At 43.8% G+C, this 26,923-nt stretch overlaps 1 protein-coding gene across 1 annotated transcript in view; it reads left to right on the top strand.

Moving 5' to 3' along the window:
• LOC142085620 (uncharacterized) overlaps nt 1-26,923 on the top strand; it is a 198,335-nt gene that overhangs the window by 140,150 nt on the left and 31,262 nt on the right. Inside the window, exons 8-22 of the mRNA XM_075157683.1 lie at nt 2,893-3,015; nt 5,687-5,809; nt 8,377-8,514; nt 10,560-10,682; nt 11,267-11,389; nt 12,322-12,480; nt 15,096-15,227; nt 17,426-17,554; nt 17,909-18,037; nt 18,863-18,997; nt 19,978-20,112; nt 20,554-20,679; nt 21,778-21,909; nt 22,814-22,942; nt 24,538-24,669. Coding sequence (XP_075013784.1) covers nt 2,893-3,015; nt 5,687-5,809; nt 8,377-8,514; nt 10,560-10,682; nt 11,267-11,389; nt 12,322-12,480; nt 15,096-15,227; nt 17,426-17,554; nt 17,909-18,037; nt 18,863-18,997; nt 19,978-20,112; nt 20,554-20,679; nt 21,778-21,909; nt 22,814-22,942; nt 24,538-24,669 — 1,968 coding nt within the window. The remainder of the gene's footprint in view (nt 1-2,892; nt 3,016-5,686; nt 5,810-8,376; nt 8,515-10,559; nt 10,683-11,266; nt 11,390-12,321; nt 12,481-15,095; nt 15,228-17,425; nt 17,555-17,908; nt 18,038-18,862; nt 18,998-19,977; nt 20,113-20,553; nt 20,680-21,777; nt 21,910-22,813; nt 22,943-24,537; nt 24,670-26,923) is intronic.

Below are 26,923 nucleotides of genomic sequence, written 5' to 3'. Positions count from 1 at the left end.
TGAGGGTATTCACTACAGCAGGCATAGCTGGGTTGCCGGTGTGGAGTCATCCTCGCTGACTCCTTGGGAGCTAATGCTGCACCCCGTAGCCCTGAAAGGCCGTACAGAAACACCCAAGCCTAGCAGGGTGGTGCAGCCTTCGGTGTGGAGGCAAACCGGTGGGATGGAGTGGTGTGGCATCAGACGAAGTGGTGAGATAGCTGCTCTAGGGGTGAGGCATGTGTGGATGTGGTCAGCAGTGGCTGCGATAGTTGTGTAAGAGAACGGGCTATATAAGATGTCTGCTGGAGTGAATTCCTTGTTGGGTTATCCAGGGATGGTAAGAACAAATATCTTCCTCAAGCCACTTTGCGTTTCCCTACTATAAGTCAATGCTATTTCCACCCCTAACCTTCCCTGCCGCGAGAAGGAAATTTTACTCCTTACCACTTTATATTTTCTCCAGTGTAAAGTGATGGTTGCTGTGAGAAAGAAAATTAACTTGATAAGGCCCGATTCTCTCTTTAGGTGCTCTAGAGGTCTGGCAGATAGGACTGGAGACCCTGTTCTTTACAACCTTGCGGTCAAGGTCTGGAAGGTCCACAGCACATGCGGAGCCCATAGTCACACTTCACCAAGAACATTGCTGCCATCACCATGGCTTTTTCAGATGAGGTCACGGGATGTCCTGGGACATCTAGGAAATGAAACAGATCCAGTAAATTTTTTGCCATAGTGTTTAACAGTTTGGAATAGAGCTTCGTAGGGTGGAGTCTGTTATCCACTAAAGTTATTAAGTCAAACAATAAGAGCCGAATGTGTAGGGAAAAAAAAAACTAATGAGTTATTTTTAGCTTTTTCTGAAACCTGCCTGTAACAGGAAGGAACAGATATGTCAGTGGAAAACAAGTCAATCAGTGGTTGCCCTATGTCCTAAAGATCTTTCCTTTACAAACTTTTATCTTCTCTAAGGACTTCCAAGGCTGCTATCTTTATTCCAATTACTATGTTTTACTAACATCTACCCTATAATTTGTTGTTTGCTTGTTGTCATGTCACAGAGTATTACAAGTTTTACTCTATGCTGTAATCATTCTCAAAGCTTTAGATGCTCTGCAAACTTTTATAATATGCAGGTTTAACAAGTGCTGTTTGATAGTGATTTCATTTAATTTATCCAAATAAAAAAAGAATCAGCAAATAATATTTCATATCGGCAAGAAACGAGTTCTTACTTGAAGCTAAATCCTTTGTAGAGCAGAATTGTCAGACTGCAGAGCCAAGTTGTCAGCCTTGAAAGTGTCACGTAGGATGAAGTGCTGCTGTCCCTTGGAAAGCTATTTGCAACCTATCGTGTTGAAAGTCCAGCAGAAAATTTCAATTCTACATCCTTAACAGTGATTTTTTTGATGGCTTTTGTTTTTTTTTTTTCCCAATACTGTCAGGTCAAACTCTCAACCTGCAGCATGAACAGTTATGTTCTTGAGATGCCAGGAGGTGAAACAAGGGAATTTGAAGGTGTTCTGGGGCAACGTCCTCCTTTGCCGAACGGTGGCAGAAAATGCCACTGGCTAAACAGAAAAGTGAAAACTGGAGGAAATTAAAAAAAACCCACCCCATACTTAAATGTATTTCTGTAAAATACCTCTTTCTCTCCTATTCCCTTTTCCTGCATAGCTCTGTGTGTGTATGTATGTATGTGGTTAGCCACTGGAAGAGCAAAGCAGCAAGGTCTAGAGGAAAACACCTTCAACACTTCCCCAGGGTTACCGAAACCCCGGCTCCACTGCCGTTGCTCTTGAACTGATGTTGACTTTCTTCCTGGTGCCCCTGTAGAAGTTGGCTTGTACAGAGCCTGAGATGGCCAGCGAAGGAGATGTCAGGCTGGAGGCGAGTGAGGAATGCTGGCCAAATGTCTCAAGTCAGACGGTAATTAGTAAAATGCTAAAACTGAATTAGAGCTTGATTTGTAAGGAAGTAGGCTTAAATTTTAAAAAAGCTTTATTTGAAACTAAGAAGAACTCCTAGAGGACATATTTTCAAAGGCGTCCTCCAGATTTGCCTGTGTAATGTTATTCACCAGCGTGTTAGTGTAACTAGTACTGCAAACTGAAACCTCAACCTTGGGCAGAACACCAGATTTTGGTATGAAAACTCTGGCTCTTAACTCAAATCAGACCTGTCCAAACAGTCCCGGTAGGTCTATTTTTGTGTGTGCCAAGTTTTTATTTGGGCAAATACATCAGTACGCTTCCAGCAGGTATGTGTTCCTGAAATAAATCCATAAAACACGGGGAAATCTTTGAGGTGGAGACTTCTGCAGACACTTTATAAATAGTGTTTCTAAGTACTTGCCACTTAGAGTGGCTTATCCTTGAAAAATGGTACGTTTTTGTTCAAAAAAAGAAAAAAATCTTGATGTACAACATGAATGGCAGATGGTTTTAGACTGAAGGAGGTCTTTCGGGGCTCTTCAGCATTTATTTCCCCTAGAGACTTTTAAATCCACATTGTTCCGTGGTGAACTCCACCGTTGTGTATGTTTATGGGTTCACACATATTGCAGTGCTAATTGCTATTGTTTAGAGCAACTCTTGAAATCTGCTCAGTTACCGCAAAATAAGGATGAAATGTACTTTTCTTGTCCTACTTCCAAGGTGTAACACGAGCCCAGTTTCCTGCTGTTTAAAGCAGTGCTAGTCCTCTGTGAAAAATGCTGTCCAGCAAGAGAGAAAATAGCTTACAGAAAAACAATGGCTTTACTGTACCCCAAATTCTGTCAAATATTTTTTTCTCAGTCTAATCTCTTACAGCTACAGTAATCTTCGTTGTTAGTTGGAACGACGGCAGGTAAGACCATTTTCAGACAAAACCGTGACCTTTAAGTTGACAAGGTGCTCTAATTGGTTTCAGTGATAGACCCCTGCACGAGTGGGAATGGAGGATGCTCACAAATCTGTCAAAATGAGAGAGGAATTGCAAAATGCAAGTGTCATCCAGGGCATTATCTTTCTGCAGACAAAAAGTCCTGTTTAGGTAAGAAACTGTGGACTATTTATTGGGAGGAAAGGTATTAATCAGTGCTCTGGCTTACTGAGCTTTGAAAGGAAAGGAGTATGTTATACAAATATATGTATGCATTTTGAAACGGCGTTTCTCTCTGTGATATTTATGTCAGCCGATAGTCTTGAAGGACCATTTTTAGTAACGAAAATTACTCTGTGATCTCTTAAATCATGCTTTATAGCAGCTGGATTTGTGGATGCTGTAATGTTATTCTTGTAGGGTCCCTTTAAAATAATGCCCCAGATACAGCTCCTGGAAAATTGGTTCAAGTAACACTCTGAACCAGGTCACTGAAAGCCTATTTAGAATTCAAAGGGCTTTTTAGCTGGAGAACTGCTTCCATATTAATAGAGAAACTACTGTGAAGGAAGAAATCATGAAGTCTAAGATTTCCAAAGAGAACAGCTTAAAAAGTTGAATTCCAAAGTCCTGTATTTAGTCTAGGATTTTCAAAAGGATCTAAAGCATTTCTGACCTTAAATGTGGGGGAATTGGAGACCAAAATACCTGCTTTTCTCTTTCAATGTGATGCTTGGAAGCTAGATCGTTTCGGTTTTATGAAGTGCAAAGCACCTGTGGCCTTCACGGTGCACAGGCTTCCACCAGCCTTGTCAGGATCAGGGAATGTATTCAGACACTGATTTTAAACTCCTCCTTCTGAAAATTTGGCCAAAATTTTGCCCATACTTAAATCGTCTTGTCTATACAGAGTACTGGGTGCTTTGCAAAAGACTTCCTTCCTACCCTGAGTATTTTACTCAGTTGCCTATAAGCCCTTCTGCGAGTAGCACGGCACGCCTCGGTGATTCCCCTCTCTTACTGGGATTGCTCGTGGGTAAGGTTACTGAAAAAGCAAAGTATTTTCAAGTAGCGTAGACGCTTCACTGATGATTAATAGATGGAAACAGCAGTGGGTTTAATACTAGGGTCAGCATGTTACTCGTTTTATCTCGGATACACGTTGACAATTCTGTTAATTTATGTATAAACTAAAGCACTAGGTAACTTGCAATGTTATGTATTGGAATAAATTTTCTTCCTGACCTCATGGCAACAGTCTTTTGAATCGTTAAGCATTATGTCTTACCATGGATATACAATTACTGTTTTTCTTCCTAGAAATTATTCAACGTCTTTTGCAAAATTCAAGCTGGTATTTGACTCTTTGGAAACCAAGCTAGAAGGAGACAGAGGGCAACTCAGGTGTCGTACTTTAGCTGTTAGCTGCATTTACAAGATACGGAGAAACATGTGCAGGATGGTGGCTGTGGTTCAGTTTTCCAAGTTTTTATTTTGCTATTTGAAAAAGCAGAAAAAGAGAAAAGAACATGTGCAGCATTTGCTAACAGACTCTACTTGCAAAGTGACAATTAATTACAGAAAAAGGAGAAATAACCCATTTTATTCTAAACACCAGCTACTCACATTGCTGCTTCAGAGAAGCTGTCATTTATCCTGAAATTTTCATGAGTCGCTGTGTGGTGTTTGCACTGCCTGGGGCTTCTTTTTGCAAGTAGGCTGATTGCATTCGTAAAGCTACTTGTGTTCAAGTACAAGGGGCCATGAGTACGGCACTGGTTACAGCACGTATGGAGGAAAAAAACCTGTTAGAAAGTGGTTTGCTGTGGTGAAAGGCGAGGAGCTGCACACTGGACTGTTGTCTCCTGTGTGCGAGAGACTGACTCGGGATCGTTGCGATGAATAATCTGTATTTTGCAAGCGAAATGTCAGAACAAGAGGAGGAGCAGGAGGTCGGTTAGGGGTTTGCCACGTCTAAGAAAATGCCAGTCTTTGCAAGGAGGCTGGTGTTTTCTGCAGCTGTGCTCCACAGCAGCAGTATTTAGTGTAAGCTTTTGTTGTTTTTTTTCCCAATTATTATTCCTTAAAAATATTTTCATGCTCTCCCACTAAGTTTTTAGGAAGATGGATGCCTTTGGTGACATTTAACTCCAAAATACAGACTAGCGAGTGTAAAGCTGAGGAACAGACTGCTTGACAGAGGACTGGGTGAAGAACAATCTCCCCACCTACAGCTCTTCACCTTTTTTCTTTTCTTAAGAAAGCAGGTGGGGTGAAACTCCTCTGATTAGAGTAGGTGCCTCCCCGCTGGACTTCTGTAGAAGAAGCTGCAGGATTTGGGGATGAGATAGAGATGATCTGTCTCCATCATATTGGCTGAAACCCAGCCACCACTTGATCCAAATCATTTGTCATTCAGAAAATAATCAGCTGTTTCCTGCTCCATTAATTTAAATACAATGGCATTGAGGACCTAGGGATAATTTTAGGGTACTGGGAGATAGGACTTTCTTCTGAGATCTTCATGTGATTTCTTTTGCCATTGCTCTTTTTACAGGAATAAAAACAAGTTGCTTTGGCTGATACTGTAAATATAAAGTTTGATATTGTAAGTATTCGCACTGAGAGGTTCAAGGACAACAGTGTTTAGGAAAAAAGATTATTTTGGAGAATAATGTTGAGTTCGGTGTTCCTGGATTCATCAGATGCTGTCATTTGTAGACTAACATAAGGATGCTCTTTTCAGAGGATGCTTGGAAATACAGCCATGTACGTGTAGAGCAATATTATTTTTTATTGTAATATCCAAACGAATGTCTTTGCCTTTCTCTCTGCTTTGTAGACATTGATGAGTGTGCAGAAGGGAGAGCCAGGTGTGCTCATCGTTGTGTGAACACTCTGGGATCCTTCACCTGTGTCTGTAATCCCGGCTTCGAGCTGGGGGCTGATGGAAAGCAGTGCTACCGTAAGTGACACTTTTACAGCTATGCATTTCAGGCTATCTTATCTGCAAACTGCTATGCTTCATTTTTAATTCAGTTGGATTAGCACTCCCAGCAAAATAAATGGTTGCAAAAACTCAAGCTTAATACTATTTTCTTCGTCTTCTGCTACTGCTGGTTTTGCAGGTTGATACATTCCTAAGCCTGTGTTCACAGACCTTAATTACTGCATTTCAAAGAGCAAATAGCCCTGTTGGTTTATCTGCAGAGTCTGGTGAATTCTCTTGCAGAGCTACCAAAAATATTGCTGTTCTATGAAACGTATTCATTCCTGCTCTCCTCCTCCCAATTTTCTTATATGCTGGATCTGATGCAAGAGAAAACCAACATGATGTTCTGCTCTTGTCTTCATCGGCCTAGGTTTACTTACATTTCTCCTGAGATGACTGACACTGTTAAGTAGATGCTTTTAAAATAAAAAAAGGAAAAAAGCAAGGTCGGGGGTGAAAAAACTATTTGAACAACTAAAATTTCCCAAACTAAACCGATGCTGGGCCCTCACATGCTTACCTCTTGCCAGCAGGGTTTCTTAATCAACGCTACTTTTCTTGAGAAGGGGACTGACTTCCAGCGCTGTTAGTTGATAGGTGATCCCTGGGCTATCCTTGAGGGCAAATTTAGATTAATAAAGGAGGTGATGTAGAAGAGTTGGTGTTATTATGGACCTAACACAAGCTCACTGGAATGCAGACAAAGGCATGACCTGGTTTAGCAAAGAGATGAGCAAAGATCGTTCAATCTCATCATACTGTGCAAGAACTTTCAGCAGAATTTCCTTAGGAAAATCTGCTGCATGCCAGAGAATGAATGCTTTCTTTAAGAATGTGTGTGTAAGAAATAGTTATTAAGGATGAAACTCAGCTTCAAAGCATTAACATACATTAAAACCAAAAACCAATTATGTGAGAGACATCCTGGAGAATTATTTCATAGGTGATGGGGAACTGTGAGTAGTGCAATGGCGGAGGAAATGCAATTAATATATAGATATGAAAGTATCTGTTATGGGGATAAAAAAGTGGTTTAGACCACTTAGATTTCATTGTGATTTTCTGACAGTATTTTTTCTTGATGTTCAGCAAATCTCAGGGGATAGTGATTCTCTGTGCCTTATGTACAATATTACAGAGCAAACAAATAAAATAAAAACATTCTGCATGTATTTATGATCAGGATTATCACAGTGTTTGAGCAATTTACAATCTTTGTTTATTCTTTCATTTCCCCAGTGGCATAGGGAAGAGCTGTTATTCCAGTTTTACTAATGAAGAACTGCGACAAAGTAAATGATGTAGATAGTGTATAAAGTCAGATTCTGCGTTTGATCGCTGGGTTTCCTAAATCCCAGCTTAACACACTGGGCAGGAGACTAGATTTCTTCTCCCTGGGGCAAATAATCATACCATGCATGAGATGTAGCCCTCCATATATGTTCTCCTAATTTATACCCTCTTCCATCTAGACTTGCATTTCTTGTTGGCAGGCAGGTTGCTCCCGGGGGCACAAAAAGGGATCAGAGCCACTGACACAGATGTGTCCGTGAGCCGTGGCAGTGGGGAAATGCCATCCTTCTGCACCAGATCTGATGGCCACCGCTCTGGGCTAGAGTGTTCGGTGGCTCCTTTAGGGAGGGTGTTTCTCAGTTCTCCTACAGAGAATGGGAAATCAATTCCTCTCTAAATAGCTCTGTAACAAGACAATCTGGCTAATTCTTCAAGAGAAACTTTATAACTGACTTTATATTTTCTTTTCATCCTAAAGAAATCGTTTAATGAAGTACCTTGGTGGGAATGGGGTGGAGAGATGTTCCCTTTCCTCTATGAGGATTTCCAGTGGACCTGGCCAAAACGTTGTGAGGACTGTCCAGCGCGGCCAAGAGCTGGAGGGTGGGGTGGTCTCGTAGGGCGAAGGGGGCTGGTGACGGCATCATGCCACCACCCTGTCTTAATTGTAGGGGGATGAAGTCTCAGCAGAGGAGCTGCCGAGTGCCGCCTTGGAGGGACATCCAAGGGGCAAAACCTGCTTTGTGGTTAGGTGTCAGGCTTGGCAACAGGACTCTGCTATGAAAATTTTAAAGCATTTGTGTTTGGTGGATGTTTCAGAACCCAACTCTTTCCCATTCGCATATAAAACTGAAAGCTGCTTTTTGGAAAGCATAAGCAGTCAGGATTGAGATGAACCACCTGGGTTCCTCAGATGGTTCCTTTCCTCCTCTGGGGCAAGGGCAGAACTTGCTGTTAGGTTCAAACAAAGCATAAATCTCAGGACACCCGTGAACGCTCCCGTAGCAGGCAGGCTGCTGGCTTCACATTACCGAAGTCAAGAGCATCCACTGTTAGGACACAAGGAGACAAATACCTGGAGTTCAGCAACTCCAAAACATGCTCTTCTCGGGTGTGTGTGTGAGCTGAGTTTATATTTCCTGCTACAGCAGTCGGCTTGTGGATGCTTTTTTACGGAAGGCTTATTCTCCAGTGACTCTCCTCCTGTGCTTGCTTTTTAACATCGCTTTGATTTATTTCTCCGCAAGGCATCGAAATGGAAATTGTCGATAGCTGCCAGGACAACAACGGTGGCTGTTCTCATCACTGCGAGCACACGACTGCGGGGCCACGCTGCTCCTGCGACGACGGCTATCGCCTCGATTTTGATGGCAAAACATGCACAGGTAATTCACGGCGAATGCTGCATCTCCGCGGGAGGAGGGAGGGGGTATGGCGGGTCTCTTTGCAAGGGGAACCTGCAGGAGAGCTGTCACTCAAGGAAATACCTTCCTATCCCCTGCCCTTCTCCTCCAAGTTTTAATTAATACCCTCCTCTGGCACTTCGTCAGCCACTGCTCCAGCTTGCCTTGCTCTGCGTGTTTGCTGGGATTGTTAATTAACGAGGGGAAGGAGTTCTGCCTCCCAAATGGAATATCACACTTTGGTGCATCACCAGTTGCCGTGGCCGTATCTCGTTGTGTCCAGCCCCAGCATCACTTGCCTGAATTTTTTTCCTTCCCTTCCTCAGCCGGCGGCTGGGAAGAGGGTCGGCTCTGGCCGGGAGCGCTAGCACTGCTGTTCTGAAGTGCTTCATGCGCAAACTCCAGGTTGTGTTATGCAAGTTGCTCTATTTCCATCAGCTTTGCTCCGTGATGAGATTGCACTTCTGGCTGTGAGAAGTCTCACTTTGGCAGTGAAAGCAATAGAGTTAGACTTGGGTTTTTTCAAGAGAAGAGCTTAAAAATTCCTTCATGTTTTAAACGATTTTACGATGTGATTTTTTTTGTTTACGGCTTTTGCTATGCAAACTGTATGTCGTTCTGGTTTAGACTTGCTGTCACTATGCCATTAAAATTTTAAAGAATGGCCAAGAAGGGGCGGGGGGGAAGAACAGGCATCGCAGAGCAGTACAGTAAGACGTGAGGAGAGGTGGAGAGCAGGAGCTCTGGTGAATGTGAGAAGCATCACAGACAAGAAGAGTCGTGCAATAAAAAAAGCCAAGTGCAGGAGGAGGAAGGAGCAGGGGAGGAGGGAAGCACCAAGGTCTGCAGGGGCGGTTGATGCTGGAGCTTAAAAAGCAAAAGCAGAGAAGGTCGGGGAGGCAGATTTGGACCCAGAGCCTCGCAGGGGTGGGATGGTTACGCAGTCCCATTTGTGTACGCATGAGAGGAGGCAGAGCAGCCTCCTGCCCGTGCCCCAGCTCGGTGACCTGCTGATGGAGATTTCAGCAGGAGGCAGTTACTCTGGCCACAGCGAGGGAGGTGAGAGCGCAGGGGAAGGTTCGGCAAGGCTGAGGACGTGAAAAGCTGCTCTTGACAGCAAAAATCTCCTTTTTATTGGATGCACATTTCACATTCCTACACAGACAGGGGACTGTTGCTAGATCCCAGAGCAAGGCATCGCCTGACGTACTGCAGAGGAGCTCGGCTTGTGACATTTCTGGAAAACTCCATGTTCAAATGACCTGCATTAATCATTTTCATGCTGACCTCCTCACCTCGATTGATTAATTACATTTTCTTTCTCCTTTTTCTCCTGTCGGTGTTTCCTAATAATGTTGGTACTCCTTCCAAGGTTAATTGAGACAATGACCTTTCCCATCTGCAACTGCTCGTCTGGGTAACGTTCAAAAGCGTTTTGCAGACTCAGCATTGACAAGGTGGCCCTTGAATGGCCACCGCCCCGCTCAGCAGGCTGCAAGGCCTGAGATCAGCTGAGAGCCTGCAGTGAAAAGATAACAGCTCGATTCTCGTATCTAATCACCAGGACAGCGGTGTCGACGATACCAATTTCTGGATGGACACAGGGCAGGACAAGGCAATGGGCAATTAGTTATCAAAAACTACAATTGCACCTAGCAGGCTGCTGATGTCCAGCAGGATCAGAGCTTTGTTTCACTGTTATTATGCATTGAAAAAGGTTGAACGTACAGAAGTGCAAATGGTAGATGTAGGTTACTGTTAAATAGATGGTATTTGTGGGCTGTTGAGACCTAGTTGTTGTCTGTTTTGTAAATCACCTCGTGGCACCTAAGACTTGCAGAAAAGATGGAGGGTATTGGCAGCTGTGGGAGAAGGCAGAAGACAGCCGCTGTCAGGATTCAGGCAGTGTTTTATGTGGGTGAAGGGAGAGGAAAGACTGTGCTGAAAAGTGCAGTAGCTACCGAGCAAAACTGTGGCAGCAGCTCAGACCGTGTCCAAGGGCTGAACGAGCTGCCCCTTCCTTGCAGAGCTGGACGAGTGCGAGACTGGAGAGTCCTGCTGCTCCCAATTCTGCATCAACTATGCGGGCGGCTACGAGTGTGCCTGCAGAGCGGGGTTCCAGCCCAACGCCGACGGCTGCGCCTGCGACGGTGAGTCCTTTGATACCGGTGGCTCGGTCTAACTAAGCACAACAGCGGGTAGAAGAAATGCTGTCAAAACTCATCACAGGGCTTGGTGGGCATTTTCCTAATAAGAGAATCAGTGACCGTACACCAGCTTTGCTGATAAGGTTTTACAAATGTGTAATTTCCACTTTTTGAGACTGGGATAAAGTAATGACCCAGCAGCAAGCATGGAGATGTGGGGCTGTGGGAGACGAGCCAGCAGAGAGGAACTTTCCCTCCTCTCTCCATGGACACTGTATATTGATGTGTGTTTAAAGACTACTTCTACAAAAGGAGAGCCCTCAAAATAACCAAAGGATCAACTGAGCTTAACAGCTTAAAGCAGCTGTTTTCACTTGAGACAGAAAAATAGGTGAAATAGTCTGTTCTGTGTTGCCCTGAAATGTTTTAATATCTCAAATAGCAGTGAGAAATGGAGAGCCCCAAAGTACTAAGAAAATGAGGTTTTCTTATGTACAGAATAATTTTTCGGCTGCAGCCAGGCACAGAGTGTGCTCTCCAAGCAGAGGTACTTGCACCTAATCAACATTTATATCTGTTTTTTTTAGATGTGGATGAATGTCGTCTTGATAATGGCAACTGCGACCATTTCTGTGTTAATTCTTTGGGGTCGTACGAATGTGCATGTGAGGAGGGTTACAGGCTTGGTGTTAACAGGTGGTCCTGCATTGGTAAGTTATTTTCACATCTTGAAGGCCATTAAAGTATTTCCCACTGATTTAAAATGTGAATTCAACTGAGATTTTCCCAGATCCTGGGATTTTGGGAGCCCAACTCGAGCCATCTCTGAGTGTGGCCAGGGTAGAGCTACGTGCAACACATGGATCCCAAGTTCATCCTCAAGTAATGGGTTTTGCCAAAGATTAATGGGAGATGAACGCTTAAATCCCTTGGACATGTTTGAAAACCTAAACCTCGTGTTTTAGAAATAAATACTATTTTGATAGTTTTCTTGCACTATTTGATGAAGTTTAACATCCTGTGGAAAAAAGGTACCTTTTGATGAACCAAGGCAAGTTTTCCAGTAAAGTCAGTGATGTGATTCTGGATTTCTGCCAGCGTAACCAGTACAGAGTTTAGCCTACAACTTAATTTTATAACCAACGTTAGCACCTGCTAAACCTTGGGAAGAGTTTGACATTTTAACCAACTCCAAAAAGAAATCCAACTGATTTCCTATCATTTTAAGGCTCAAATTTTAGTTTTTCTGAAAATAAATTGGACAGCCAGTCTCACTCTATATTTGTCATCTCCAAAATGAGCTAGAGTAATGACCTTCATTAACTAAAAATAATCTCAAACTTCAAGTGAGGAAAATTAAACTCCCCATTTAATATTTTTTGTACTCTCGAGGACCAGAGCGTATTTCCAGAAGAAGGGAAAGGGAAAAATTCCCCCCCACCCACCCACCCTTTTCTCTTTATTGGATAGCAGAAACTCTGTTTATAAATACAGATGAGAAAATGAATCAGCTGTGGCTGCTGTGCAAAATGCACAGGGGTGTAGCTGGAAAATCTACCAGCATAATAAAAAAAAAGATGTAAATGAAAGGAAAGCGTCGCAGAGGAAGACTCGGTCCTGATGGCACGTGTGTGTGTGTCAGCCCTAGGTGGGGAGGAGACGGATGCGGAGGAGGCAGCGGGGTTCGCTGGGACTCCGGGGCTGCAATTCCGAGGTCCCCCCCAGCTCCTTCGCTACGCGCTCGGTTCCCTCTACGAGGATGAAGACTTGCGAGGAGAGCTCACCCTGGTGCACAGGGTTGGTGAGTGAACGAGCGTCGCTTTTAGCCATCGCAGGAATGGGGGGAATAGTTTTGGAAGGAGTATTTGGGGCAAGAGTGATGCTGGGCTGGCCAGGCTTGAGCCCATCAGGAGGAGCAGCAGAGGGGGGAGCATTCATCCCGCTTTCTGCCTGTCCTCCATGCCAGCGGGGAGGAGGCTGTTGCCACATGTCCCATCCCAAATGGCGTATTTTGGGGGGATCAGGAAGGCTCCCTGGTTGTGGGTGCTGCTGCCTGGGTGCGGCGGGGAGGGATGCAGAGGGAGGCGTGGGAAAAGTGAGCAGCACAGCAGGAAAGGGATGGGAGGCTGCTTGGAAGAACAGGGTGTCTGCACGAAATCCCAGAGGCGACAGACAGAGATCCTGCTCGTCCCGGGGGCGAGAGGATTGCGTGGGTTACTGCGATGCGCAAAATCCACCAAAACTGCTCTACTGAGAACCAGCCCTTGGGAAATACTCCCTTTCTCCTAGAGCTAGGAAAGGTGGTGGTGGGGGGGGTGTTTACAAACCCTTTTATAATAATGTGAGATTTTTTTGCTTAAGATATTTGCATTCTTGTTTGCGGGGGGTGTGGGGGGGAGGGAAAACCCTGGAGATTCAGGTCTCCTGTGATGCTTTGGGCATGTTCTCCGGGAAAAGCACGGCCCCATCCACATGGAGCTCAGGCTGGCCGAGGGCTTGGCACAGCCGGTGGCGAGCAGAGCACATGAGTACACGCAGCCCAGGAGCGGGTGCTAAGCAGCGCGTCCGTGTGTCTTCTAGCAAGCAGCTTTGCACCCCACCTGGACTTTGCATGACTTCAGCGTTTCCACCTGAAGGTGGAAACTTGAAGAGTATTATGAGTTGAAACCCTGTGCGTTCTTTCTGATGAGCGCAGTAAGTGCTGGTGGGTCACCAGGAAGGAATGAGATTTCTTATTTTTGTTATATATGTCCTGTGATTTTTATGTAAGCTCTAATTACTTATCCGAGGACTGTGCCCTACAGGCAAAAATCAGGAACTGGTCTTGGCTTTAATAAAAATTTAACTTATTTTTATGAACAAAACTGTTAAGACCTCCCAAATCACATAGCATCCAGCTGGACTCAACGATACTGATAACCACTTGGGAAACCGATAAATGAGATAACCACAGGCAAAATTATCAGGCCTAGAAACCATAATCAAATATTTATTGACCAGTTTTTGCATGTTTTATTTATGTTTAGCCATATAAATTTGGGTGTTATCAGTCGTAGCAGAGCATCTGCACTTTTTCTAAAGCTGAGACTTTACAGCATGTGATGGTTTGTAGGAAAAGGTGATGGAGAATTGAAACTTTTAATGGTTTACTAAGTTCTTTTAAGTCCCAAATATTTATTCCTTCCTTATACTTTCAGACATATTTTTGTGCGGCTGTCTATATTATAAAAACACAGCTTTAAACAATAAGCTGGTGTAAGTAATTAACTATTTGCTACAGATTGAATGACTTTTTAATGTAGAAGCATGATGTTTTTAACGGTAATTTGTATTCTTCTCCTGAAGTATGAATTTGTAACCTGTTCCAAGCGGGAGCACTGGGATTCTGAATGTCCCTGAAAGCTTGGGCATTTGTTCAGCTTCAGAGAAAGGAACAGTTGGGTGCTGAGACCTAGAGGAAATCTGGCCTCACATAGAAAATCGCTGGTGAAAAGCAACCAGCCTGCTGACTTACTGTTAGCTGAAATAATCTGCCAGCTCGCTTTCAGGTGTTCAAAATCCCGTTCCAAAAAGCCTCCAGCCACAGCCGTAAAGCCTCGAAGGCAACAAACTGACCGTGTGGGTAGGATCTTAATGTCACCGAGATATTTCAGCAGAGAGTAACGTTTATGTTCTGTGCTTTTCTCAATAGACCCCACAAAGAGAGAGCACGAGGGTGCGCATGTGCGCTTGCGTTTGGGTGCAAGGGAGAAAAGGAGGGTGGGGAAGGTGAGGGAGGAATGCATTTTCGTATTTCTTCATTTTTCTATGTGGGCTAACCCTTTGTTTCATGTCCGTGAAGAAGAAAGGAAGTGATAAATGTGTATTATGCTTTGTTTTCCTAGAATAACACTTGAATTATGCTGTTAAAAATATCACTTGATTATGCTTAAATAGCACCGTGTCCATCTACTGCAATAGAAGAACAAAAAGGAGAGCCTAGCAAGGAGAAAAGGAGATTCTCTCCCAAGAAATACTTTTAATTATATACAGTATTATCAAGCGTTAGGTGCAAAATTCACTTTTACTGGAGGCAAAATATTTGCTCTTAAAACTACTTAAGTGCCCTTTGGGGAATTACAGCATTCAAGGGAATAAATTCCAGCTGAAGTCCCACCTTTCCTTTTCTTTAGACTCTACAATTTGAAGAGAAGTTTGGGAATCTCCATTTGGGTCCGTCTTTCGGGATGACTCAGTGATATTTGCGGCGCTACCAACATTAACGCTAACAACGTGAATACTTTTTTTTCAGACTGTCAATGTTGTGCAGGTTCCTTTTTGCACTTGTGCGTCTGGAACGATAGGTAAGAGCTTGTGGAAGTATTTTGTCTGGATGCTCACTAAGCCTTCTGTATTTTTTTTTTTTTTTCATTTCAGTTTGCCTTGATAACACTTTTGGCAATGACTGCAGCTTGAGCTGCGAGGACTGTCTGAATGGAGGCAGATGCAACAGTGAACACAGTGGCTGTGTTTGCTCGCCTGGGTGGACCGGCGTTATCTGTAACGAAAGTGAGTACAGCGTGACTGAAAGGTGGGGACTTTGTCCCACTGCTGGGACACTGCAGATAGGTAGGAAATAGGAATAACCTGTTCTACTTCTAATCTGTAAAGCTCTCTAAGGAGCACAGCTGCCTCATAGGCAGACCAAAATTTTGTTGTAATGTGGCACATCAAATAGAAATTGTAAGGGATGCCACAGTATACAATACGAATCCTCACACAGCGAGGTCTCTGCGCTCCCGCGCGGTACGGTACACTGCCCCCTCCTCAGTATTTGTGTTGGCGTTCATTCCTATTCACTCTGCTGCTGGAAAGTCCCAAGGTTTGCCTGCCATGCTTTGCTGCACAACTGGCCTCGCTGACTTTCAGAAGTCTGTCCTGGCAGGTGGTGTGACAATCTGGGTGGACATAGATGCTAAACTTGATTTTTCCCTTATAGCATCCCAAAACATTGCTTTTTTTTTTTCCCCCTTGTGTTGGTAAACTTGGACCTGTTGGTTTTTTTTCCTTATCGTTCTTTTTATTATTAACATAATTTTCTTGGGATGGTTAATTTTTAATATTGGAAATTGTATTTTTCAGAATTTTCTTGCCAAATCTGCCAATGCCCTTTGTAATAGCTTTCTACTTGTCTTATTCCTGCCTCCTGGCAGAAGATCTTTCTGATTCAGAAGTATGTGTCAAAACCAACTGGAAAGATAGAGCGGCCGTTTCTTGTTGTACCCTGCGCCGTTCTTCATCTGCAGCTCGGCAAAACTTGTGTTGCTTGTCTGAGACTTCACACAGCAGTCTCGCTGCGTGTTTGAGATGGGTCCCTCCGTTTCATGGTGTATGGCGTGATGGCCCATCGTACTCAGAAAGTCTGTGCTATCGCTGATGAGACAAATAGAGGATGAAGAATTACTGCTTAGCATCGGTAGACAGCAATTTTCAGGTTAATCACCATCAAGATTGTTTAGGAGGCATCATCATAAGGACAGAAATATAAAAAAACCAGCAAATTATTGAAACCAACAGTCTGCCCCTAGTTAATTTGGGAGACTGACGTGGGTTTGGTTTGTAAACACTGTGGACAGCTGAGAGAATAGGAATCAAGAGGATTAAAATGATAATTTCTAGTCTACCTAAGACAGCTCAAGCTATCAAGTTGGGATATTCTCACTTCTGTTCATGGTGCTTTGGTGGTTCAGGGTAGATTATAAAAATGTCAAGACAGGATACAAATTCTTTAGTTCACTTCATAAATAGTAATAACATTTTTGCTCTATATTTACAGTAGATACCCATGCGTGTAATCTGGTGGAATTTGCCTCTAGAATTTAAAGAACTTTAACGGGACTGCCTTATTGAGCCAGACCTGCAGTCTGATGAAGTAGGCATTGACAGTGATAAATACGATATATAATCTGTATGAATTAGTCATATGCGATTGCTTTCACTCTTTTCTCTCGCTTTCTTAGTATACAGCATAGTCCATGGGTTTAGGGTAAGCTAAATAGTTGAGAAAACTGGAACTAAATTTCTGTAATAATGCATGAAAGAAACCGAATGGAAGTTGATGTGAAATGTCAAGTTTCTTAATGTACATTGATAAAATGTCAGTTAAGTCAGATGACTCCAGCAACTGTATTTACTCAGCTAGCTCAGGCTGCAAATAGCGGAGCAAGGCTTTATTTCGCAATTTGTGTTGCATTGGAGCGATGAGAGCTTTAGGAAGGAATCCCATGCTGATGTGGATCCATTTCTGCCATGGTCATCTGGGGAATTTCTAAGACTATGCTAGGAAAACACAATGTTATTTTTGTAATAGTATTTGGGAGGAAAAAAAAATGAAATAATGTTTAAAATACTTATCTCCAAATATTCAAAACTGTGCTCTGATTTTTAAGCTTTGTACTTAACTGGCAATGTTTTTTGAGCCCATGCGTTGTGTAGAGGGGAGCGTATGCAGGGGAGAATTTGGATACATCACGTAGTACTTCACATAAGTCAGCTTGGTTAATTCAGGTGTCCTTTTAAAATTTTCTAGTAAGTATTAGATGGATGTGCATTACCGTCTACAGAAAGAATGTGACTTTGTTTAGAGCCCGCTTGACCAAAAGGACTCCCTCCTTGCTCAGTTTTGATGACTGGGGTCTTACCGTGCTTCGTTCCTAGCAGAGGGAAGGGGTTTCCTGACCTGTTCACCTTCCCTGCTTTCTCCGCAGCTTGCTCCCCCGGGACGTACGGCAGAGGCTGTGCCAGCGTTTGCAAGTGCCAGAACGGAGGCTCCTGCGACCCTGCCACGGGGCAGTGCCGCTGCCCGCCCGGCGTGCACGGCAAGCTCTGCGCCGACGGTACGGCTGCCCTCCTCTCGCCGGCGGCGGGGCGCGCCCGAAGCCTCACCGCCGCTTTCCCCTTGTTTCTACCCAGATGTAATTGTGCGTGGTGAATCTTAGGGGCCTGAACGAGAACAGTCTCCGCTGTGTGAGACGTACTGTAACGCCGCGGCTTGCTTTGCAGTGACTTTTGTTTAAATAATAAGCGGGACAGAGGGTGAGAAAAAGCAAGTGCCTCGTAAGGACGGGCTGCGCAGGTCAGCGACGAGTCAGCGTCGTCTTTTCTGTAGTGCCAGCTAAAAGGGAGCTGATCTGGTGTTCGTGTTTTAACACTTAACAGCTGATGCCTTGCTGTGTTTGTGCACTCAAAAGGTTGCCCGAAAGGTCTCTTTGGGAAGAACTGTAGCAAACGGTGCAACTGTGCCAACAACGGCCATTGCCACAGACTCTATGGAGCCTGCCTGTGTGACCCCGGGCTCTACGGGCGCTTCTGCCATCTTAGTAAGTCCCCATAATTTTTCAGATCTGTTTATTTAACACATGCGCAACGTAACGGTCTTAAGATTCCACATCACATATAAACTGAGCGAGGCTTTGGGTTCTGCCATGAGCTGGGAGTAACGGAGGACGTGACTTTTTGACGCATGCCAGGAAGCCCCAGAAACTTCATTAATCTTTTCCTCTAGCAATTAATCTTTGTCATAAGGACTGAGATTTACTGATGCACAAAGGTGAGGACTGTAGGTAGGTTGGGATAGGCAGGTTTACGTTAGGGTTGTTGGTGAGGTTAAAGTCTGGTTGGAGCCACTTAGTGGCTGTCAGTATGGTTGGAGTGGGAACTGAGGAGCGGGGCTGGTTGGGGCAGGATGAGGGTGAGAGGTTAGACGGGAATAAAAAGATCAAAACAAAAACGTTACAAAAGAGACGGTCAAGTTTCTTTGCACTTAAAGGTTTTGTTTGTAAAATCTATACAAGATTGAAAAATAGTTGTGATTTTATTTTTCTTTTTCATGAAAGCTTTTGTCTTGGACTGTGTCCAAATATTTTTCATTCAGAAACTTAACTAAGTTTGCTTTGAAACATTTCTGGTTCTTGCATTCACCACATATTGCTTGAAATGAAATGAATTACTTAATAAAGGAATCATGTAAACTATATTTTACACACCCACACGTTAATAGGCACTGTCATAGGAATGTGGATATATTTGCTGAAAGTAAAATGAACGTTTTGCTTTTTGCAGCAGTTGCATTCTGCAGCAGTGTGCAACTTCAAATAACTCATGCATAATTACAGAGCTAATGATTCCTTTTCATCTGGCTGCAGCCTGTCCCAGGTGGACCTTCGGAGCTGGCTGCGCGGAGGAGTGTCAGTGCGTGAAAGAGCACACGCTGGAATGCAACGCGAGGAACGGGACTTGCACCTGCAAGCCTGGTTATCATGGCAAAAAGTGTCAGAAAGGTATAATAGAAAGCCGGATTCCCCATGTCTGCTTATTCCTTTGTCCTAGCGTTATTTCTCATTCTTCCTCCCATCTGCTTTGTTGGGCTGCTGCTGCTACTAATATATTCATATTCTACTAATTATTTTGTCTGTGGTTTTTCATATAGCAAACTCCGTGAGTGCCTGATATCACAGGGCTTACAGGGACATCAAGGGGAATACAGCTTAAGAATGCAGGAGTGTTAGCCTGCTCAAATGACAACAGAAGCCTAGAAATCAAATTCTAATACAACCCTAAATAATGAATATTGTGGGCGTTTTCACTTTTGTTCTTTCCTTTTTTTCACACAGACAGTAAATAAGTGTTTTATGGCAGCAGGGTTATTTGTAAACGGTTTCAGTAATGCTACTTTTTTCCTTTAGATTTGCAGGTCTTTGAATTCAACTTATTCTTTGTAGTTTTTGGGGGTAGTTTGTATTCCACATTCACGTTTGCATGTCTCTGTAGCCCTCTCCAGACAGTAATGGAGTAACACAATAAAGATTCTCCCTTCAGATTCCTCTCTGGGCAGGCTGGACTTACAACATTAGTTCTGGGGGGTTTGGTGGAGGATAATAGTGATGATATTTAATATCTTCAGCATTCTTGGTGATGGCTCAGTTCTGGGGGAGAGCATCCCTTGCCCAGCACTGGCTTTGTACCAAGGCAGAGAGCAGCAGAAGGTATAGACAGATAAGAAGAGTAATTCTGTAATGGCTGTAATTGAATATATCCTTAAGTATTCTGCCACTCTGTTTCTGGGTTGTATTTAAGCAGACTCTTCGAAATGTCCATGCGAGTGTTTAATAAGTATTTACACTTTGTTATCAGCACCTCTAAAATGTACATTATAGTAGATTTTCTACAAATTTCTGCCAAACTATTTTCTGACTTTTGTTCAGTTTTCTTAACTCTTTCTTTTTCTTACACATGTTCTGTGTCTACTTGCGTTTTCCAGACTGCACGCCTGGCTTTTATGGGGCTGGTTGCAAACTGAGGTGCAACTGTCCTACTGATGTTTTGTGTGATCATGAGACGGGAGTCTGCAAACACCCATGTCCACCTGGGTTTCATGGAGAAAAATGCCATTTATGTAGGTACTCACTGCATGTTTCCCTGGGAGGTACGCTTTGGATGGGAAAGCTTACTCAGAAAACCTATGTTCAGATATAGAAGTTGCAAATAAAAGGGTACGTTTGTTGTCGATACGAGTTGGCAGTTCCTCACTGAAGCCAAACTGATATTTGGAGCCTGGCAACTGCTGTGTCACTCTGCTTGCAAAGGTCGAGGCACAAGGCTGAGGCCAGTTACTAAAACTAACGTTTGTCCAGGTAACTGTAGTTCCTTTTAAAGCTTCAGGCACAGGTTTTCTAGAGCTCTGTTGCAGTTAATTACAGACCACTGGTCACTGAGACACTGGTGCTAACACAGGTCACCTGGTACCAGCACAGCTCAGTTTAAAATTGCTGGTGCTTCCTGATGTCCTCAGAATGCTTCCTTATCCTAACCGTGTCTTTGGGTTTCTTTTGACCAGCTTGTCAGCCTGGGAGCTTTGGGGCAAACTGCCAGCAGAGGTGCGGCTGTGGAGAAGCACCATGCGATCCGAAGACGGGGCAGTGTATTTGCCCAGCTGGGAAGACTGGTGCTACGTGTGAGCAAGGTGTGTTTGGGCTAGGGAAGCGTGTGTCTCTGACAGACACAATAAGAAGCGGAATTGTTTTGTTTCCCACCAAAACTGCTGCAATGCAATAGGCTTCATTTGCAGGATGGTGAAGGATAAGGCTTGGTGCAGAACATACGACACCCACCACATGGGATTGCTTGTAAAGGAGGGAGCGTAATTCAGTTACCCTGACCCGTCTCTCTGCTCCAATTAATAATAGTGATTTGTATGCTGGGCTGGGTCTGTACAAGTTGGGCAGCGATACCAGGGCGTTGCAGCAGCTCTGAGCCCCAGAGCAGAGTTTGGGACTCTGCTGCCATATGCACGCAGTGTGCCTCAGAAGCTGTTGAAGGGCCTTGGCCAAAGACAGCTCTTGTGGAACCAGCAAGCGAAGGACAGAGGAAGGAATGAAAAAGGAGAGCATTATCGTGGGTAATTAAGTAAAGGGATGAAAAAAGTCTCAGGGACACTGAACTACCAAGGGGCCATGAGATGCCCCTCTTCCATTTGCAGAGCTCTGGCTATTGCACGCCTGAGGAGCATCTGCCCTGCGTGGACCTGGGTTGGGGCTCACCACTCTGCAGAGCAGGAACCGGGTGAAGGAGGTGGAGCTGAATGGAGACCTGGGCTCCACCTCACATCCAGTCCTTCTGGACTGTATGACCATTCTGACCGCCCCTCAGCCCAGCAAAAATACAACAGCAGCCCTCCCCTCCTGCACCTATCTGCAGATTACCGTCTTCTGCAGGTTTCCTTCGCTGAGTGCAGTAGTTAATTTTTTGGATATGTCCAAATACTCCTGATGTTACTGTATCAGAAACCAAACCAAAAAACCAGACACACAGCGATGGAAGTTGGAAGAGAGCCTTTGGGTCTCTCTTCAGATGTGTTCTCGCGTGCTGCAGTACAGAGGGGTGTTGACTCTTTCAGAAGGTTTACTGTGAAAGCGCTGTATGTCTGTAGAGATAATAAAAGAACCCTTTATCCACCTCAGTTTTGCTATTATTTTTAAATTCTTCAAGTAACAGCAGGAATCTATAATTGCCTTGAAACAGAAGATGGCATTGGGAGCATCTCGTGTGCTTTTTTTCCTAGATTGCCTGGCCGGCCGGTGGGGACCAGACTGCCAGTCCTCCTGTGAGCCCTGCGCCAACGGGGGACAGTGCAACAGAGAAACTGGAGCCTGCGACTGTCCCCCTGGCTACACCGGGACATCCTGCTCTGCGTGTAAGTCCTCACATCGGCCTTCTCCGTGAAAAGAAAGTCAGTTTGAAAATTCAGGTTATGGTTTGATTTCTACCTACTTGCTGTTTTGTGAGATGCTTGTTATGTTAGACACGTTGATCCAAGATAAATTATCCTCCAGCTTCAGGAATTCCCAGGTTGGATTTGACAGGATTTGCCAGAGGGAGATTACAGATAAATGCAGATGACAAGCTAAACTGCATCCTAAATTGATGTTATCATTAGATCCAATTTACGGCAATATATACTTAGAAATACAGTGTGTAATAGCCACAATACTTGCATTGTAATTCTGGTTGCTTGGCAAGAGGTGCTGACCAATTGGCCCTTATGGCACCACTCCTGGGTTATGTTTGCAGCAACGCTCCTTGATGTATATAATTTAGGATTAAATAGTGAGGGCGAAGGAGTAGTATCAGTGCTGTCTCTGCAGATCCACCAGAGACCATGAGAATATGCTCAAGCAACCGGTCTGTGCTACTGGGGCATGGCTCCTTACCCAGCCTATGGGTATTAAAGGCTGCTTGGGTATGGCTGTCGTGCTGGCATAGACAGGCTCTCGGGGACAGCGCTGCTTCGTGCAAGACCTCACTGGTGGCATATTCTTTTCTCCTTGTTAGTCACAAAATCGCTTTTGACGAAGGTTTGCTCAGCACTCTTTTTCCTCCTCTGATTGATCCTGATGTGCAGGAGAAGTACCAGAAAGTCACTCCTGCTCTACAGGACTCAGCCCCAGTCACCCAGTATACAAATTACAGATGTTTTGATTTCTGGATTCAGCTAATGCATGTTTTAGAGGGCAAGCTGTTACTGTCTTGTTTGAAAAGATCAGTCTGTGCCTGAGTTACTATCTAGGTGAAATTGCAGTCTGTTCATCTGTTTTTAGCCTGCCCCGATGGTTACTATGGACAAAATTGCCTGCTGTTGTGCAGCTGTAGCAGCAGTGCTCAGTGTCACCACGTCACCGGAGAGTGCACGTGTCCCCCCGGCTGGACTGGCCACGACTGCAAGCACCGTAAGTCAAATGCGTATTCGCTCCACGGGGCACACGGTATCTCCCAGGGACTTAACTGCAAGTGTAAAAACCGGCTCTGTTTGTTCGTCGTCTATTACAGTTTTTTAATATACTTTTGCTAATCTTATTGTTTCTGAAATTGTGTGTTTATGGGTTTGCACAGCCTGGGTGGTTATAATCCTTAATTATCTAGGTTCAAAGTATTGAAATAGATGGCTGATGAAGCGCAAAGTATTGATATAAGCTCTTATTTCAACACTATGGATCCCTTTGCCCAATACCATCTGTCCTGTCAGCATTTTGACTGACAGTTTTGGTTTTCATTTTCAGCACAGATTAGTTTTAAGATTAATTCTCAATTTTTTATTTTGTTTAGGGGAGATTTATTCAACAAGTGAGTGGCATGTAGTCGTGTGTCTTAAGGTCACTCCTTAACTTGTGAATATAAATGCTGGGAGAAATTCTGTTTTCTGGAAGAGCAGACCATCCTTCTGTTGACTTTAGCATCACTCTCCATATTGATGGCCATGTAAGAGTACAAATTTGCCCTTTTCGGATAGCACCATATAAATGTTAAGCCATCCTGTTTGATTCTTTCCTTTTCCTGTTTCACGTCTTTTCTGCTTGATTCGTTATGATCCCTCTTGCAAAAAGACAACAGAATACAAACCTCTTTCTAAACTTGGTCTTAGACACGTAAAATCATACAAATTAATTGCCAGTGTTGACAGCAGTAAGTTTTGGACCTGGCTTCTCAGGCTGGGTACTGAAGAAAACTCTGGGAAGAATCTGAAGTTTCCACCAGTATGGTATTTTAAAAGTCAAACCAGTTGGTAATGCATAGAGCCATTTAGATAGCTTTCCGTAACTCCTTAGGCTGTCTAAAGAATTAAAAGATCATGGTAAAGAAAAGCTTTTATTTCTAGTCAGGAAAAGATATGAGAAAAGTTGTTTTGCAGAGATGTCTCAGTAGGGCGGCTCTTCAACTATTGCAGACCAGGCATGAAACAGATGCCCAACTCCAAAGCCAGGTTTCTGTTGCCCTAATTGGCACTTTCACCTTTATCCTTACAAGAAAGGAAGGAGATGCTGCGGTACGTTGTCGTAATCATGTCAGTGTTACCCGATTTTTAGAACGAAAGCAGTAAGTTGCTTTAACAAAGGCTGCGAGATTTGTCTCTTTGTCCATGTTGCATTTCCCAGTATTTTGGGGAAAATACAGAGGATGCTCACAAATCTGTCGTCTTCTACCCACTAGCTATTCTGGTTATGCAGATTTTTGCTAAGTGAGTCAATAGCTGATACTTTATTTCCATGAAATTCTGCATTTGTGACTGTGGATTGATTGATATGGATTGACTATGAATGATTAGTTTTATGTGGATGGTGTAATATCTGCCTACTTTCAGCTGAAATAAATCAGAAAAAATTGTATTTATTTCTATTGATTTGTACCCCATGCTGCAGCTGAGAATCTAGTCCAGAGCTCCTGTATCTTAAGGGGCCATCTTTTCTGTTCTCACATTTAGCTGTAAAATAATCCGTTAGTCGAGCTGAAAGTTGATTCTTAATGTAAATACCGTTTTACATTGCAGCCTGCAATAGTGGCCATTGGGGACAGCGCTGTGAAAACACGTGTGTCTGCAATAACAGCGACGGCAGCTGTGATCCAGTCACCGGCTCTTGCTTCTGTGAGCCGGGATTCACTGGGAAACACTGCGAATGGAGTAAGTTGCCACTTTGTCAACAGGGGGAATTTGCAAAACCAGAAATTATTTTTCCTGATAATTCCCTCCAGGAAGACCTCCAGGCTGTACCGCCTCCGGTCTGCACAGCACGTCGCAGGGCTCTTGGGTTTCATCAGGGTTAGATAGTTTCCCTAATTTGGTTTCCAGAAAATTATTTTCAGACTTGTTTTGGACTCAACAGCTATTTTTAATGTTAAGACCTCGTGTGAGTGATAGGATTGATGTGTATTTGGCTTGTGGCATAGAAGTTTCCATATCAGTTTTATTTATCCAGTTTTAGGTCCGCATTTTTTCTTCATAAATTTTTTTTTAAGGCCAGCATATAGAAATGCTTCTCATGTACATAACAGAAGCAAAATCAGGAAGATTTAGGGTCCTCTATTTATTAACAACAAGGTGCAATGGTCTTACCAGAGGCCCATGATCTCCATTAACCTGTCTCTAACAGAGGTCAATAGCAGATGCCTTAAGAGGATAAAAACAGGCATATAGATAATTCCTGATACATTTCCCCAGGTTTCATCAATTTGTCACTCAGGAGATTCTTGAGACAGAAGCAATATCTCTATATTTAATACAACTTGATTTTTTTTTTTCCAATTAATGCGCCTATTTCCTTTTTGATTCCATGCAAACATTTGGTATGCACTTCATCTTGTGGCAATAAATTGCATAGTTAAGCTGCTATTATTATTATTATTGATTATATTGATGTTGTTAAATAAAATAAATATTTTATCTATTAGTTTAACAATCTTACAGTAGCACAGATGTAGCTACCAGAGTCTCAGTAGCGTAGGCAGAATTAACTGCTGATGTCACACAGAAATGTCAAAACAATTAATCTGGAACGGTGATCTAAAACAAAAACCCTGGAAAGTTGATCTTACGGCTCTTGTTGCTGTTGGCACAGAGGGAGTGGAAGGACAGTTAGTGGGAAGACCAGCTCCCAGAGAAGGAGCTGCCAGCTCCACTGCTCTTTCGCTCTTGACCTTTCTCAAAACAGCATTTCTGCAGACGGAAAGTAGCCAAATAGCTGGCTGTCGTCTTCTCTGGCAAGGTGATCAGTGAAGCCATCGCCACCTACAAAACATCTGGCAACCCCTAACGTTCCATCTGTGGGTTTTCTGTTTTATTCAGTCTGCTTTTTACCCCACTTTAATTGTGTGTGTGTGCGTGTATGTAAATATATGTATAAAAAAATGCATATATATGTGTGTGTGTGTGCACGATTATGAAAGCCATAATTCTTCCCTAAGCATTTTAATGCTGCCTTGGAGGTGAGATCTTTACCATCCCTGGAGAGCTCCTCTGCTCCCGTGGATCTCTAGCCTCTTGCTGCAGGTCGGGCTCTTTCCCTCTGCGGCTTCGCAGGCAGCTCAGCTTCCCCGGCGGGGTGGATGCATCTCGGCCGCGGCAGCCTGCGCCTGCTCAAGCAGGGGGGCAGATTCTCTGTGCTGTGGACTGCGAAATCATTTGTGAAGTGTACTGACCCGCTGCCGTCACCTTGAAAGCGTCAGCTCCAGGCTAAATGCTGTAGGTTTGAAGAAAGCCCAGCTGAGAGCCCCACACCTATTACCGCGCTGGAATACTGTTCTCCTTGCATGGATTCTCTGGACTCTGACATTTCAAGTGAAAAGTAAACACTGAAGAGGATCAGGCTTTTAAGGCACAAGTACACTTCAATGTATTTACTCGTTGAGCTGGTGTAGGAGGCGTGATGCACGATGATCTGCAGCGCTGGGAACAGGAGGTGATGCAAATTGCACCGATTCAACCCTGGGACTGAATTTCACCTGTAAGCGCAACACATCCATTTGAACGACTCCACGTTTGAACGACTCCACATTTAAACAATGGCCCAGTTTCCGACACAGATGATTGAAAGCAAAGAAATACTTAACGTACCTTGCTATCCTTCTGTCCCCCATCCCAACCTATAGCCTTTATAAGAGACCCAGGGGCTGGCTTCGGTTCGTAGAGAGTCACTAAGCTGCAGGAACGACCGAATTCACGCCAGCCCCTCTCGCTGCCCACCTTCGGCACCAAACCCACCACTTTATTCCAGACACAGAGTCTTTGAAGAATCCTCGCTGGTTTCTGTTCTTTGTGATTCTTTCCAGGTTGCCTGAAAATCACTTTGTTGATGTAAATGCTAAAATCCTACACTTTTTTAAAAGAGATCTGGCAATAATTTACCTAATTCATTTTAGAGGGGAGTTCACAAGACCTT

The sequence above is a fragment of the Calonectris borealis genome, chromosome 9 (assembly GCF_964195595.1).
Source record: "Calonectris borealis chromosome 9, bCalBor7.hap1.2, whole genome shotgun sequence".
Lineage (NCBI taxonomy): Eukaryota > Metazoa > Chordata > Aves > Procellariiformes > Procellariidae > Calonectris > Calonectris borealis.
This window is presented reverse-complemented; position numbering and strand designations above follow the sequence as displayed.